This window comes from Poeciliopsis prolifica, unplaced genomic scaffold, assembly GCF_027474105.1.
Source record: "Poeciliopsis prolifica strain line A6 unplaced genomic scaffold, Auburn_PproV2 SCAFFOLD025, whole genome shotgun sequence".
NCBI classification, from domain to species: Eukaryota; Metazoa; Chordata; class Actinopteri; order Cyprinodontiformes; family Poeciliidae; genus Poeciliopsis; species Poeciliopsis prolifica.
Genome location: NW_026562400.1, coordinates 162,331 through 179,996, shown reverse-complemented (window position 1 = coordinate 179,996; position 17,666 = coordinate 162,331). Strand labels below are relative to the sequence as shown.

Sequence of the window (17,666 nt, the reverse complement as noted above, 5' to 3'; positions counted from 1 at the left end):
GTTCAGGGACTCTACAAATGTCGGGAAAGACTGCGAACCTCCGAAGCGTGATTTTCAGAAGCATATCCAGACTCCTGCCGGGTTTTTCTGTGAACGCTGACTGAAGAGCCCAGTCCAGCCTCACTGTCTCTTTAAGAGCCCGGTTCCGCTCCGGTCCTCCCCGCTTCACTGTGGCGAAGGAACAAACAAACAAAACGGAACGGGCCCCGGCCGGAACCGTGAACACGTCTCTCGGCTGGAGTGACGACGCTCAGTGAGTTGTGGCCGCTCTCAGGCAGGGTGTGCTCTTGTTTTCTTTATTTCCTCTCTGTGCGGTGGAAGAGGCAGATGCTGTCCGCGCAGAAAGCGATGAAAAGAGCTGGAACAGTTGGCTTGTTCACACCGAAGACCTCAGCCGGAGGAGGAGGAGAAGGCGGGCTGCTGCTGCTGCTGGTGGTGGCCGCTATTCAGCGCCGTTTCTCCGGGTTTCCTCCGCTGCAAACAGATGGACGGAGCAGGACGCTAACCCCTAACCATTAGCTCCACACAGCACACACTTTCCCCCCTGGATTCTTCCTGGTTGTCGGTTCTGAAACGGTCCAGAAAGATGTTGACGGGATCCAGAACGACGTTCAAAGTGAGGCAGATGCTCCCAGACATTAAGGTGAGGTTACGGGACAGGCTACCTGGCGCTAACTCTCCCTCTGACCTACTTCTTTCTGCCTGTAATGGTAGTTCATCCCCAGCAGATGAGTAAGTGAGACCCAGAAACAGCTCATGGTTGGGTTTTTTTTTTTTTTTTGCATGTCAGGCAACCATTTAAACCCATCTGATCATATTTTGAAGCTTTATTCTTATGTCATATGTATTTCCTAACTCATATTTAATTTAAGAGACTTTAAATATTTATCTAGGCATTTGATTTGGCTGTCAGTGCTACAGCCCCTGTTGTGACCATAAAGCACAGAAGGAGGCAGGAAAAGGGCAACAGTGTGTTATGATGCAGGAAACAGCAGCTATCATTCAGCAGCCTGAGCTATAAATGTCCAACCCAACAGACCAGATTAAACCACCAGGATTCCTGTACACTCCCTCCAAAATCCTTCTGTCTGAAAGCACCGATTGCTCTTTTTCACACCAGAACCAATTTCTTTTCAATTTTCTCCTTAAAGCTGCACAATAGATTGAATCAGAAGCGTTTCTACAACTGGTTTTAATGACAGAGATGCTAAAGTTCAGACAGGTGAATGTGGGTTCATCTCAACCATTCATCATTACCAGATTATATATTTTCCTGCAGCTCCAGTTGTTAACCTTTGATTCTTCCTGAAAATCAAACAAAGTCCTTGTTGATGCGTTTAACGTCAGGCCCGGCACTCCCTGGCTTTTCATGGAAAAGTGGCAAGATTTTATAGCTGGACAACAGAGTGACGCATAACTGGTTATTGCCATTTTCTAGACCTGATTACGTCAGGAAAGAGAGAAAAACAACCTTATTATGTTTAATGGAAAAACCAAATTGCACCCTGGATTAGTTGCTGGCAGGTATTGGGTTTGAATCCTGGCTGTTCTCCCAATGCGTTCATTGGTTCTTTGCTTCGTCCTGCAGCTCAACAACCTGCATGTTTGGTTAATTAGCCATGTGTGTTGCTCTCCGTTGGACTCATCCGTTGGACTCATCTGGTGTTCTGCCAGTTTTACATGCGTTTCTGCTCCAGCACAGCAGATCCAAATGAGCCAACTACCTCCTCAGGATGTTATAAAGTTCTTCAGAGGTTCTGCTAATGAACCATCGTTTGGATCAGGTGTGTTGAACCGAAAACCTGCAGTACACCGACCCTTGAGGACTAAATTTGGACACCATTTAGTCCAAATTTCTCCTGTCTGTTAAGCACCATCCTGGAAAACCGAACAGTCTAAGAGTCTAACAGTATAAGACTTTATTCCAGCCCAGACTTGTCAGATTTGACAAAATAAAGACGAAGACCTTTGTTTTGTTTTGTTTGTTGTTCTTTATTTGCTGTGATTAAGACACAGTCTAAGCATTAACTGTAAATACAAACATATTAAACATGAAAACTTGTCTTTAAATGGAAATAAGGAAGAGACTCTGCGTTCCTCTGGGACGTTCTCCATCCATCCTGGATTCCCTCTTGTTTTTTCAGTTCTCTGCTCTGACTTGCTTTAAAGGATAAAGACTTGCATGTTGAGAGAGAGAGGGTACATATAATCACTGTTACTGCTTGGAAGCCTAATTACAGTCCACAAAGGGGAATGTTAATCATGTCTCTCTGCAGGGTGGGAATAAACTGCAGCCTGTGATTCATCATCTGGACAGATGTGTGCTGAACAATTTCAGCTCCTTTTTATTTGCACGAGCAATTACGGAGAATCGACAAACTGCTCTGAAAGGTGTGTCATTATGCACACCTGACAGGAGAAACGTTTGGTCGATGCACGGTTGGACAGAAAGCTCCTGTGTTCTTGGCCGTATTGTCGCACAGCCTGGCTTTGTGTCTCCTTGGATATTTTCTGCAGCCGCGGGGTGAACTGGGAACAGATGCCTCCCTTTGCTCCCCCTCAGGCGAGGCTTGCATGTGAAGTGGTGCTGGTGGTGGTGGGGGACGGTGGCGGCTGACGTGCTGTGCACAACATCTGGCTGTCGTCATGGAGACGGGGGCTGGATAGGTCAGCATTTGAGTTTTTCCTATCTCAGAATAAGACGTTGGGTTTGTGGCTCAGGCAGAGATATGGTAATGCAGTGTAGCGGCCTGTGGACGGTAGATTATACGCCGAGGCCACCCACACACTCTTTTGTTTCACTTTTATGAGCGAGTAGAGAAGCCGAGTCTAAATCTGGGACCAGATGGCCGCTCCGTTTGGACGTGCTGTTGAGTCTCCATTTCTTCATTACAGTTTAAATCCGTTTGATTGGCTCAAACAACAACCGGTCACCATTCATTTTTCTAGTCCTAATCAAAAAGTGTTTTCTCAGTTGTCCAGGCAGAAACTGAAATGTTCATTTCGGAAAACTCAAGATTAATTTTTTTTATTAGCATGTGCAAGTTTGGGGACATAAAAGGAAACAAAAGTGTGGAAAAACATTTGTTTTCCATTTTCCGACTCGGAACAACAACCCAAACAAGCAGAGCATCGTCTGTATTCTCTGTTCCTGCTTTTTGTGATATCTTGTTCTGATTCATCGGCCACATCAAGCCATGAGTCCCAGATGGACAAGCAGAGAAAACAAAACTGAAGCCACAGTATTGCTAATGCATAACATTTAACTGGTAAATCACACACAAAGCCCAAACCACCAGCCTCCACCACCGTGCTTTGCATTTCCGATGGGCTGATTTTACTGATACGCTGTTTCTGTTTTATCGTCAAACCGCTAAGCTTTGTTCCCATCTGTTCAAAGAAAATTCCTCAAATTTGGCCGTCATTCAAAAGCAATTTTGCAAACCCGTGTTGTGCTGCCGTATTTGTTTCTTTTAAAAGAGACTTCCGCCATTCAGATTTCCATACTTGAACTTGGAGACCGAGCGCAAAGTTTCCAGTGCAAATTCACCGCCTGGAAAGATGCATGAAGAGGTACACAGTTCTGGTGAGGCAAAGACTCAACAGCAGGAAGTTCAGGGAAACTCAAGGGAACAACTTCATTAGCAGAATGTTATGGTCATGAACTCTGCCATTTAGGATGCCACTGAGGGCTGCAGCGTCTGAGATGAAACTCCTGCAGTCTTTTGTCATATCTTTGAGCATTGCATGCTCTGACCTTTAAGATGAATCTGTTGGGATGTCCTCTTCCTTGAAGATTGGAAAAAACAAGGTTTTCACTTTTCTCTGTGGGTCAATGCTCATGTCTTTCTGGCTTGATTTTAGCACAGACTGTAAGAGCCAGCATATACTACTGATGAATTATTGTGTGGAGTTTGATCAGCAGTACCTGGCAGCTCCTTTTTTTGCATTTATTAATCACTTTACTGCTTGTGCTACTTTTTCCATCTCATTCCAGACAGATATGTTGCATTTCTTAGCATTACTGTAAAACTAAGTCCTTAGAAAAAGTACCGCTCCATCAAAATTCCAGTATGACATTGTTATGGGTTCCTTACAGTCAGCAGATATGAAGCCAAGGATTCATCGTGTTGTGTAGCTACTTGCAGTGGGGGAAAAAAAAGGTATGAACTCATCAACGTTTTTCTCAGTCAATATGTTTCTAATATTTCAACTGACAAGAAATTCATACCAGATGTCGTCAACAGCTCGAGTAATCCACTCTTACAAAGAACTCAAAGGAATTTAATCCACAATGAAGCTATGGCTAAGAAATGTGAATGACAGAATGAGTAGAGGACTTACTGACAAAAATGTGGTGCAATACAGCCTAGAAAATACTTTTTTGGTAAATTAATACAGTCACTGTTCCAATGTGATGCTGACTCATTCTTCCTCACAAACTGTTTTTAACCTGAACGTTTCTTGGGATGCTTTGCACTCTGATCTTCATCTGCTTTTCTAATTGGAAATACAATAGATGACCGACTGGGATATTCAGTTTAAGTTCTTTAATTTTACACGGCCTTCCAGAACCATTACCTGTCGGACAGCCCACACTTAGTGTTTCCACCTGCAATCTCTAGTGTTAGCATGGTGTTTCTGGGTTGATGTTCTTCCTCCAAACACGGTGTGTTCAGTGTACAGACATGGTGGCAAACTAAAACACAGACACATGCACTTGGGAATACTCGATGTTGAAAGTCCAGTGGTTCATGGAAGGACCCTCCAGTTGCAGCCTGTACTTCAGGAAAAAATCCGATTGGAGCGTGAAGAGTCGGATGCAATCTTGAATATTAAACCAGCTGATTTTGATTTGGACCAGGGGGAATGTTTTCTAAATACTGGCATATTCTAGATAGTTTCTTGGCTTTCTATGGCTTTTTTTACATATTGCCTTTTTTTACATATTGCTTTACCATTTCACTTAATTTATGGAATAATTAGTTTTCTTATAGATTACTTGATTTGTGGCTGACATCTGGACTGTTTCATTTATACAGGAAAACTAGAAAAATATTTACAGATCCACATGTTAAATTATTATTTTATCTGCCAGATTTTATTTTTTGTTCCTCTATTGACCGATACCAGACATGCCAGATTGAAACAATCAAAATAGACCTTAGAGTTGTTGCTGTGCTGATTTTCTCACTTATAGGTGGAAAAATAAATCACCGTCAGTAGAACCTGAATTATCTTCAGCCTCCTCCAACGTCTCACAATGTACAAAGAAAACTATACAAGTTGTGTGTTTTTAAATCGATATGTAGGAATCCTAAATGCTCCATAGAGAAGGTAAGGGCCTCTTTTTGAGAAGACGGTGTGCATGTTGAGCCCCGTTTTGGCTGCACTTTTCTCTGGTGTTCGCTCTGCTGGCAGCAGCTTTGAAGGAGCCAGCTTGAAAGGCACACAGCACAAAAGAAGCAGAAACGCCAGAAGATGGAACATCAGAGCGGCTGCAGATGAAAGGCTGATAAGAACGTGCCATTCCAGCACGGGCACACCCTCCGCCCCCAAATACCACCTCTACTGCCAGGCCCACAGCTGGCTGCAGCTCCTTCTGCTTAACGGAGCCAGGCAAAGAGCTTCTTCTCAGCCTGCGGCCAGGTCCGTGCTCCTCTGAAGGAAAAGTTCAGTCTTACTGAGAATTGAATGTCAGGATAGAGTCGAATTATCTGGCTTTCAGAGAGAGGAGATGTGAAAATAACACTTGGCCAACGTGCAGCACTTTAGCTTTGTTAAATACAAAATGTCTTTGCAGAGATTCTTAGTGATAAACAAATCTCACTTTAGCATAGAGCATCACTAGATAGAAATATTCAGAAGATTTTGGCAAAAAGATTTAAAGCTAGATCAGAATTTGGAAAAAGATGAATAAGAATTGCATGTTTGCAATGCGGCAAGTACATCTTATGTGGATAACCTAGTTTGACTATTTCTGCTTCTGTTTGAGGCAGTCTTGTTCTTTGCCCTTTGGCTTTTTGTGTTTTGTGCATGAATAAATTAGATGCTGGGTCTTCTGTTTCCTTTGTAATAAATTCAGTATAATAACACAGGTGTGTCTTCAAAGAACAAAAATGCTTTTTTTATTTTCTGAGGAAATTTGTGATTTTCTCCTGGTTGTTTAGCCGCAAAGATTTTATTTACCTTATCGATTCTTTCTCACTATGAGGATATTTGAAACTTGTTTTTTTAAAGAAATTATAACTATGTGATTCAAATCAATTATATTTCCAATTAGAAGGTCACTCAGCCTTTCTTTGATTTGACTTATAATCTGTTATTTTCTCTAACCTAAACAACAATTAGACTCAGCCGGTGGAAACAAGATGTTATATAAGAACGAAAGACATAAATATGCCATTAAATTGAATCATGTGATGTTTTTTGTCATTAATAATCCTTCTGGAGGCCCACATACCAAGAGAAACTCAAATGGATATGAAATAATTCGTTTATGGATATAAAATGTCAACGTGTGGTTAGGACAGAACAACCTTAATCATCGTTAAACATTGTTAATTCTCTGCTCCCTTCAAAATGGGACAGAACAGATGTGTTTAATTTCTTGAGAGAAATTTTGGATTTCGCTCCACTTTTCTTTCCCACTTTGCTTCAGTTCAAGTTTTCCTGCAGACATTTATTTCTGCACAGCCTTCATGGTCCCACTGCACCATTTCAATCAGACATTTGGGTCAGGACTTGACATCACTTTGATCCTTTTGCTTTCATTGATTTTTTTAGCAGTTTTTCCTGCTGTCCTGTTCGGGTTGGGCCACTTTCATCGCAGCGCCACAGAGAGGCTCAGACTCAAATGGCCTTTTCACATGTTAGTCCGGAGAAATTTCACAAAAAACTGCATTTTCCACAAGTCATTTATGACGTCTGTGAGCTCGACTAAAATTCAACTGAAGCTACAAGTGATTGTTCATGTAGTTACTAATATAGGGCCAAGGGCAATGATTCTCCTCCACTTCACACCTACTCACCATCTCACCTGTGTGACTTCTTGCCTCTGCACCTTAGGCTTCAGTCACACAGCCGATGTTGACACTATTTTTCATTGTTTTTTTTTTTGTGTGGTTGTTAATACTTCTAAGTAAATGTGACCGCAGTCAGGCTTCTGTGAAGAGTTTACGACCCCGAAACGATCCGCATGCTGTGACGAGGAACGCAGACGTCACACAGCAGCGCTCTGTTTAATGAAGTGATAATGTACGGCAGTGTTTACTGTTGGATTTTAATATTGTTTAGCGATGAGAGCTAACGGTGCTGTCAGACGGTTACAGCAAGTTGAAGGCTTCACTGTTTGTTTCTGGATTTGCAGCATCGACACGTTTTTCCATCAATGTTCCTTTACTTCCTGTTTATTTCAGGCTTAAATAAAAAAGTCTAAAATTCAAAATGACCCATTCTCTCTGCAAATGGTTTGAAAACTAACTGATATGAACCTGATTTAGTTTCACTATGAAAGTGGCACAAACTGGATTTCTTTGGAGGGTGAAAGATCAAAGCCTTTCAGACTGGCCTGAAAAAGTCTGATATGGATCTGCAGAGGATGTTCAACACTAAAGAGACGAGTAGCCAGCCTGACAAAGCAATGAAAGACATTCAGTGTTCAGAGAGAGGGGAGCTTTTATCCTTCAGTCGCTCTAAACATGCCACGCTTGTTTAGTCTTCCAAGTCCCACTCAACATGTAACTTTTGTTCTAGTTCTGTAAGTCTGTATCAGCCAGTGAAGCACGGATGGAAAGTATTTTTTTTTTCTCCTTTTGGTCCTTTTCTTTGCTGATTTTGTTTGGGAAAAGAAGCGTGCTCCTTCCAGAGCCAGGAATAAGCAGAGCGTCTGCAGAAGCATGAGGAATGGAAACTGCAGTCAGGCTTGGCCTGCGTCCCTGAGAATGAATGGAGGGAACGGAGCGGCGAAGAAGTGGGGCAAGGAGGCAGCGCGTGTGGGGGAGGGAGGAGAAGACGCTCATAATGGCACTTCAGAAGCCAGTTATTGTGAAAGTGAAGCGTTGAGAAAAACAACCACAGGGAATATAGATTTTGAGTTTTATGACTGAGACGTCGGCCAGCATTTATTTGACCACCATGTGATGAATTTAGAGCCGTTGTTATTAATTGGAAAGCCTTTTTGTTGAGCACATGACCAGAGGTTTGCTGCAGCGTTGGCTGCAGTGGTGCTGCTTCTTTCAGAGGGCTGATTCAGTCGACCCGGCTCCAACAACAAAACAAGAAAAGAATGGCTTTTGATCCACTTAAAAAGAGCCGAGGAATTCAGCTGTGGGTTTTCTGTGGGTGTGGATGCAGAGAGTTGGCATGTCAAAGCCTCACTGTGGGAGAAAGGAACAATGAAGTTGAATTTTATTGTGCTGCCTTGTAATAAAAGCTGTTTTTCCATGCAGAAGACTTGCTGGCTGCTAACGAGCTTGTTGCAGAAGCTGTGAGCGCATTTGGACTTGATTCTGTTCTGATTATCGGCGTAAAGATGTTAAACAATCATTCACTCTCCTACTGTGTAATTCAGAAAGCGATTAGTTAATATTTTCAGTGCATGTGTAAGCAGTTTTTACAGAACATGTTTTCTGTTAAACAATCAGAAGCTCTGGGTTTCAAGCAGCTGTGAATAAGGGTGACTTTTTGGCAACCTTTTCATGTAGCCATGTTGGGTTTTTTTTGTTTTTCCTCTACCATGAAGCAGAGAGAGTCCAGTTTTTACCAGCAGCCTGCTAACAGACCTCTCCACCCTGCAGACTGACTGGATTCATTGTTATTGTTCACACATCCTTGCTGACTCAAAGCCTTGCTTGTGTTTCACGATAGAGCCGGTGCCTTTAATGAAACAGTAATAAATTGTTTCACTGTGGGCTTGAGCTCAGTCAGAACTGCTGAGGTTCTGCTGTCTGGAATTTCTTGGATCTCCTCTTTCTCACTCCTTTCTATTTAAGAGTTTCAACACCACCTGTGTAATCACCCCACCCTATCAAATTGCACCCCTCTTAGCTTGTTATGAGTGTTCGGCCTGTAAATGTAGATTGCCCTCATAGGGGGGGAAAGCTTCAGGGGGCTGTTGGCAGCAAAGCTAAGTGAAAGCATATGGTGCCGGTAAGCTCTCACTGGTTACGAAAAGTCTTTGTGGCTCTGCTGGATTCTGCTTGAACTCAACTTCCTGAGATTTTGTGAAGATCGAGGGGAAGCCGGAAAAAACAGAGCGATGGCATGGAAACTGGGAATCTTTAAGGACTGGGTGGTGGGGGGTGTTGATCTTTCTTTATAAATGACTCCACTGGGACAAGTCCTGCTCAAAGGTGACTCAACCTTCTGTCCCCATGTGTTGAGTGTGATGCTTAGTCTCCATTTTTGCGTCACACAGAAATAATTTGACAGGTCAGTTTGGGGGGAAAAAAACAAACTGTCTTCAAAGGTTCTCATAAAAATGCATTCTGTCGTCTTAATCTGTTAAACAAAATACATTTAGAGGGTATTTAAGAAATGTTTGTCTTCAGTAAATCACATTGGACCAAATGATTAAACACCACGTCTTCCATTTTGAATGTAGTTTGTTCACTGTACAGACCACCAACAATCGCAAATGGGGACGAAGGAGTCGATTCAACTCTCATGAACAATCTTTACCCGTCTGCTTCGTCAGCTTCAGACCGCACATCCCACAGCTAATCTGCTGCATGCTGTCCTGTGAAGAGGTGCGATTGATTTATTAGCCATTCATGAAGTGTAGGTGTTTATTGGTTCATAGGAAGCTGTTTGTGTTAGCTCCAGTTTCATATTATGCCTCGTTTCCAATGAGCGTTACAGTTTGGGTCAGTCCGATTCACTACCCCATGTTCAGGAGAGCGATTCCACCTGCAGTTCTGGTTCCACCTGAATGCCTGACATGGCGTCATACGAGTGATGTGCTGTCTTGTGCTTCTTGCAAGCAGGGACATTTTCTCTGACTGCATTCATGTCTCCAACCAAACTCTGTCTTAGATGAATAATATAAAGTTAAGGTACCTCCACCACATGAAGGTGCCTGTGTCATTACAAAGGCACTTCCTGCTTATCGAGATAAAAGCATTTCCTGTCTGTCATTTCCAGCGCCCATAGGAAATGACAGACACTTTTACCTCCACAAGTTAAAGTGCAGGACCTTGAACAACCTTGAACAGTCCTCAAGTTTTGTCTTTTGAACACCTACACTGCAGCCTTGGCTTGTATCTACTGAAAGTCACACCTTGAGTCATGTGACCAAAGCGGCACACACACTCTGACATGGGAGGGGATGTTGGGATGGTCAGGTTAACAACACTAACAGGTCATTAAATTGAGTTTAGAGCTTATTGACCTCATCATTGACCATAAATCAAGTCTGTACAACTTTAAAACATGATTATTTGTCTGTGTTGAATGTTTGAATTTAATGACATTGTGCCGAATAAGATTTCAACACCACGTTGCATTATGAAATACCAGGTGATGTTTAAAGATAATATTTTCACCTTTTTAATAAATAAATATGAAAACTATACACTTATAAGGTATTTCATTCCTGTTGTAATGCAAATTTGATTAGTTGTGCAATACTTTTTCTGTATTTCTATTATTGAACTCATATTTTATTGCTGTTCATGGTCTTTGCTCAGGTTGACGTCTCAGTCCAGCAGAATTTGAAGGGTTAAAATTCTGATCATCTTCTTCTGTGGTTTTTATTTAGGAGAGGATGCTGAGCCAGAGCAGCATCGGCGCCAGGAGTCGAGACGTGTTTGGACTCCGGTGTTTACCAGGTGGGACGTCAATTAGAATGATTTATTTGGTTAACTTTACATCCCCAAGAGACAACGCTACACACCAACATGGATGACATCATCAGCTGTGTCAAGCTCTGCTAATTCAGCTCATTTGCTTTTGCTGCTCCTCTTTAACTCTCAGTGCCCCCGTCATCCTTCCCGTTGGGATGGATGGAAGAGGTGGTTTGATCTTCCTCTTTGCATCCATGAAGCCTCCTTTTCTACTCCTCTGGGACTCAAGATGCTAATCAGCTGCTCCTAATCGCAAAAACAATGCCTTGTTACAGTGGTTACTCAGCAGCTGTACCTTAGAGAATAGTTTCTTGCTGCAAAGCAGGAGATAAAGAAAGTTTAAACACAAACAGAAACATTGGCAAAACAGTAGAAAGTCTATGTACAAATATAAAACATTTGTACATGTTTTATATTTGTATCAAACCTGATTACTTGATTGATCAAAGCCTAGCAAAAGAAAAGTCTACAAAAAGAAGCACTATTTTGCATTAGCACCTATTCTATTGTTAGATTTTAATGTTTTTCTGTTAAATATTGATGTTCTTAGCCTCCTCTTATTTTTCCTATCCTGGCATCAACTTTTCTCTCTCCTCTTCTGTAAAACCCTCTGACTGTTCTGTCTTTTTCCATTTCTTCTTCACCTTCACTCCAGCAAGATTAAAAACACAGCTGTCCTCAAAACACAGCTGTCCTCAAAGAGAAGGACAGATAATAAATGACATATGATTTATTTTCTGATCCCGACCATGACCTGGTTTGACTCCCCTCAGAACTAAAGCTGCATGTAAATGCTGCTAATTCAGGTAGAGGAATCCATCTTTTAAATGTTACCTTGCACGTTCCCTCCTGTCTAAGTGTTGAGGTCGTTTGTAAGAGCAAGTTCTCTTTCAGACGCCGCGGAGTCAGGAGTCGGTTTAACTGCACCAAGTGAAAGGGCTCATGTTGCGCCTGCAGACTCTTACTTTCTTCCAGTCGGCCTGTTCTGCAGCTTCATGCTAACACATTGGACAAAATTAATATTTGCCATCTCTCCTTGAGCTAAAACATGATGCAACATGTCACTGGAGCTTCAATAACATTTTGAAAAGTGTCCTAAATGCGTTTCCTTTCATATCAGAGGGTGATTAAAATTAAAAATGCTTCACAGATTAAAATATGCTTGCAGAAGCTGTTCTGTTGTGTCAGTAGTTACCGGTATTCTCAGGTGACGGCTGGACACAGGACCTGGAAACGGAGCTGGCCTGCAGGAGGTCAGACGGGTCAGCTCAGCTCCAGCAGCCGTACGTAGATCGTGTACCGTTTCATTGCTGCTAGTAAAGGAGGAGTGGGTGTACTGTCCATCCGCACACAAAGCCGAGGCCCGAACCCCCTTCAGAGCACCGCCACAATCATTCTCCACTCAGGCTAAAGTTACTGCCCATCTCTAAAGCTGTCAGTCGGCTGTCACAGAGTGATGATCTTTGGATTCTCTGGTTTCATTTGGCAACAAATTCTTTGTTTTGTGATATAAAGATTTCAAACTGAAGAAACCTGAAGATATCTTTATGTTTTGATTTAAAATCTAATCCAGTTGATTTTGGTTATTTTAGACTACAGTTCAGCAGAAAGTAAATACAGAAGCACATGGGCTGTTTTACTCACTGAGATTTCCACGTGTTGATTGTTTTTCTGCTTGCACCTCAGTAGAAAGTTAAAAACGGGGGAAAAAATGAAGTGGTTTCTGAGCATTTGGTTCTGGTTTTACTCAGATTTATTTTCTTAAAGTAGTCATTAGGTTCAAAATGCCTTTTTAAATCCCACCGGCATGCAGTGGTTCAGCCCAAAATTATTCATACGTCTGGCAGATTCACCCTCCTGTTCTTCTGAGGATGCTGAAGATTGGGGTTATAGCATGGAGGCGTTTCTACCAGAAACATGCAAAGAAGTAGAAGTTAGGTGTAAAAATATAAATTTGAAATGGATATGTTCAGTGAAAGCATCACTAAATGGCAATAAATTTGTAAATATGATTAAGTGCAGATACGATTTACAGCCTAATGATACAAATTAACTGATTATGTGACTGATGTCCTAAAGAAGATTACAAACGGGTTTGAGGGACTATTGTTGCAGCATCATGCAGTCACAATAATACAATTATTATTGATTACCAACAGAACCACATCATTTGCGAAAAGCAGAGATCAGATCCAGACGACACCAGAATGGATTACCTCAACACAAAATTCTAGAAACTATTTTATCAATTCTGGCCATGAAGCTTATGAACAGAAGTTTAATAGTAACTTTCCCAATAATAAAATAAATTTATGGAAAACAAGAGTGTGTTACGAGATTGTGTTGTTTTAATTGGTGCGTAAATGTGGAACAGCTCAGTGTTAGAACAGCAAGGGCTTGTTATGCAATTGGAGCGCTGCAGGAAGGCCATAAAAAAGCCTTTAATGGATTAAAGGGCAACATAAACACCTTCACCTCTCCTGCTGAGTCACGCTGGAATGAATCAAAGTTTGTAGTCTAATCTTAACTTGAGACGCCGTGTTCCCTGTCTTTGCTTCACCTTTACAGTGTCTCGCCTGCAGGAGTGTTTCCAGCTCCGCCGCTCCCTGAGGAGACTTTAAAAAGAACCACACACTGCAAACCCTCCGCGCTCAAACGCTGCAATCTCTACTGGTTTTAGAGCTTAATTACAGTTTATGCTGCTAGATTTAAACTTCTCTTGTGCAATCAGAGAAATGATGGAGACTAAAAACTGATTTTCAGCAGCAGAAGGAAGTGTAATGTCTGTAAAAACGGCAGTTTCCTGTTTATGTGTTGGTTTCCTCCTGAAAGAAAGACTGGGCTGAGCCCGAGACTGAAAGGCTGTCCCAGTTCCTTTTCACATCTCCACCAAAGGAATTTGGTTCCTCCTCAGGTGGCTTATTGTGACAGCAGCCTCTCCTCTGCTGATCTTTGGAGTGAAACAGAAGCGTTTTCTCCCAGTCCTGGTCTCTGTTGCCATGGAAGATCTGAGTCTTCCTGGCAGGGATGTAATATTCCTGGGGGAGGCTTGGAAATCTGCTGCCTCACTACTGTGTGTGTGTGTGTGTGTGTGTGTGTGTGTGTGTGTGTGTGTGTGTGTGTGTGTGTGTGTGTGTGTGTGTGTGTGTGTGTGTGTGGGTGTGTGTGTGTGTTTGCTACACTGCTTTCTTTTTTCTCTCTTTTACGATCATGTTTACGCACATCTGTGTTCGAGTTCTGGAATTTCAGTTCCGCCTTCATCTTTTAAATTTCAGATTTACAAAACTTCCCTGTCTGAGTGAGATTGTTGACTCACATTTGTCGATCTCTCTATAGTGATTGTGTGTGATGCGTGGAAAACAGCTGATAGCTCCACTCATCAGAATGACAATCTGGAACAATGTGAGGACATACCTTTGGATGGGAGGATGTTCCACCCACTCCCAGCTGCTTACTCCTTTCAATTTCTGTTGTTGCTCCTCTCTGAGGCTGAAGTGTTGTTGGAAAAGTTTGTTGAATTTCAGCAGGCGGTCTGTGTGTCTCCCAGGTGAATGTGTCCTCCAGAGGACGGTGATGGTGAGGAAGAAGCTGACGGCCAGGGAGGGCAGAGGATGGCTCTCTGGTACCCTTTTCTGCACCCACTTCAGAGTGGCGTTTGTTCCCCAGGACAGTCCCAAAGCTGATGTGAGTCTTCACCGAACGAACCCTAAAAATGGAGTCATGGCAAGAAAGAAGAGCCACCAGTTTTCAATATGGATATCTTCAGGAAGTTATGATAAAATATTATCCCTGATATGATGAAGACTTTTCTTGGATAAATGGTGGAATACTCTATCAAAGTCGACCAAGAGTCAGACAGCAATCCTTCCTTCCTTCATCTGTCAAAGATAAAAAGCCATTTGTCTCAAAGGAGAAAGTCTTCAGTACTGTGTGGTTTAGAAGATTGAGAAATGATTTTTAATGTATTACAGTGACTTACAAACTAGCAAAAGTATTTTAAAGTCTATTCTTTGAGCTCCAGGGAGCCATTGTAAGGACTTTAGAACTGGGTGATGTGCTTTACCTGCCTGGTTTTAATGAGAACGCCAGCAGCATAGCTGGAGGATTGATTTTTTTATGTTTGTTTTTTAGGCAGACCTGTGAAGACACTGTTGCAGTAATCAATGAAACTACAGATAAACACATGGATGAGCTTTTTTTTTCTTTCTAGATCTTACCGAGACACCTGGAAATGTTCTTCGGGTGATAGAAGACTGACTTTATAACTGTCTGTATGTGTCTCTGAGAGTCCACCACTGCATCAATAACACTATAACAATGAACTATTATGCCTAAGTCGTCCAATCGTGGTGTTTTTAAAAGATGGTTGACTTTTTCCTTTTTTAAAAACAATCTGAAAACCAACATATTGAGAGTAAATATATTAAATCTGCAACCCGTTAGGACGCAGCAACCATCTAAATCTGGCTTCCTTGTGATTTCTGATGCAGGACAACTCGGATCCAATCCTCCTGGGCGATCATGACATAGCTCTGGCATCTATAGAGAAAGTGGTGGCTGGTGAGTAACACCTCAAACCCACTCTGTGGTACCGCTCAACATCACCTGCATTTAGCATCTGCTGCCATCCTGCAGCGCTGGTTGTGTTTTATAGTAGGTATGGTGATGATTCGCTCTAGTAGCTTGTCTCTGCTTTAGTTAATTTAATGTTTAACCGTTTTGCTGTCCTGCTTTGCGTTTCAGTTGGACCCAACAGAACCAAGCTGGTGACTCCGAACTCGTCCCTGAAGTTTACTCCGGAGGAGCTGGTGCTCTACTGTCGGGACATGAGAGTCATGTGCTTCCTGTTTGACCGTCTGACCCCCGATGCGCAGGTCATAGAGGTGTGTCCTTATCTCATTTGGTTTATGACAGCAGTAATACACACACTGGGACATGACACACATTCTGCAGGTCCAAATTCTCTACAGAATCAAAGACTTGATTGTTATATCAGCTCAAATTTAATGATATCTTTGATGAAGATGCACCGACCCAAGATTAATATCTGTATCGGTCCTTGTGAAACTATTGCTGTCCTGGTGCAACGTTATCAAATACATTTGTAATTCAGTTCGTTTGCATTTGTGAAACATTTAAAGTCAACTCAGCACTGTTTTTTATTAGACCTCAGATATCCATATTGGAAGTGTAAAACGTGGATTGATGCATTCCTAATCTTTTCCTTTTTTACTATTCCGCACTGATAAATCAATAGTTTTGGTGTTTTCTAGAACAGTTTCATAGCCCGGCCTCTTCCTGCGTGTGTCTGCACCAGACCGAAAGCTCAGGTTTCTTATCACCCTGTACATCAGTCATGTCAGAGCCTCAGCATGAAGCAGCTCATCAGTGTCATAGCCCCTCTGGTTTGCCTCAGGTCTCCCTGCTGTAAGTTGACGACCTTTTGTCCTCCTGACGGACTCTCTGTGGTTTCCCTCCTCAGATAACCTACATCATCGCCAAGACCTACCAGCCTCTCAAACCCGGCTCCGTTTTGGCCTTCCAGAACGGAGCCCTGGGGAGTGTAGGTGAGTGGTTTACTGTCTGCATCCGCTCCAGGTCATTCCTGGAACCAATCCTGTCCATTTACAGCTCAAGGATGAATATGTTATTTTCATTTTGGTCTTTTTAATGATTCAATTGAGCCATCATTCTTCTGGGGTGAAATGGTTGCACAACTACAGAGAAAAACAAGAAACATCTGAGTCGACAAGCAGGAATTTAATTGGATTTTAATTTGATTTTTTTCTTTAATCCATACACAGTTAAAGTCATACCAATAGGTCCAAAAACATTCATGCAGCCTCCCACCCCATAATATGTGCTTAAATATCCGTTTTGGTTTCTTTTTGCAGCCATTTTGGTGTAATCGTTTGCATATTTGATCATTCTTCTTGGCAGAAATTGTACAAGTGATTTGGCTTCATGGCATCGATGTCCTTAATGTTTAATAATTTTTAGGTTGGAGTCGTTTTGAAGATTTAACTTTTCACCATTGTACTCCCTGGGTTTCCATAGGAACTACCATCTTGTTTGGTGATTGCTTTTCACAGCTTCGTTTTAGTTTGACTGTGAATCCAAATCAACTCACAGAACACGTGATTAAAATAAAATGCAGCTTTTGTAAATTATATTTTCAGTCATTATAATTTTTTAAGGACAAAATGTGAAGGATAAAAATCACCTGAAATCAAATTTGGTATAAAAAAATCAGAAATTTTATTTTTAATCCATATCATGTAGCCATATTTTGTTGCCAGTGTCATTATGCTGCATATAATGACGGCTGTCTAAATAGCTCAATGTTTGTCATGTGACTACGGATGACTTTTACTTCCTGGTTGAGTGCAAAGGTGCTAATTTTTGAGTACATGTTTCTCCTTTATCTTTTATGGTTTATCTTTTACATTCACATTTAAGATTAAATCTGTAACCATGTGTATTGAAATTCAGTAAACAAACTAAATAATCATATTTTCATTCGGTTTCAACGTCTCATTCGGTCTCCATGAAGCATTTTATAGTTTTCTCACTTTGGGTTTAAAGACAGAATGTACAAAAATCTGTGATTGCGGTTCGTCATCCGTCTGCGTGTCATTCCCACCATCTGCAGCACCGTCTGAATGTGATGCTGCAACTCCAACTTGTGGAGAATATAAAATTGGAAACACAATCTGTGCAGACCATAATAACACACAAAGCTCCCAAGTTGCAGATATTGGAAACGTTCTGTTGGGTGGCGGGACAATGAAACGTTGGCTTTGAAACCATAAGCAAATGGAG

The 17,666-nt window shown here is 41.8% G+C and overlaps 1 protein-coding gene across 1 annotated transcript in view; it reads left to right on the top strand.

Moving 5' to 3' along the window:
- The first annotated feature begins 206 nt into the window (after positions 1-206).
- The window catches only part of mtmr11 (myotubularin related protein 11), a 30,814-nt gene continuing 13,354 nt past the window's right edge, over positions 207-17,666 (top strand). The window contains exons 1-6 of the mRNA XM_055047041.1: positions 207-643; positions 10,760-10,829; positions 14,392-14,528; positions 15,335-15,404; positions 15,588-15,727; positions 16,327-16,411. Coding sequence (XP_054903016.1) covers positions 587-643; positions 10,760-10,829; positions 14,392-14,528; positions 15,335-15,404; positions 15,588-15,727; positions 16,327-16,411 — 559 coding nt within the window. The 5' untranslated portion in view covers positions 207-586. The remainder of the gene's footprint in view (positions 644-10,759; positions 10,830-14,391; positions 14,529-15,334; positions 15,405-15,587; positions 15,728-16,326; positions 16,412-17,666) is intronic.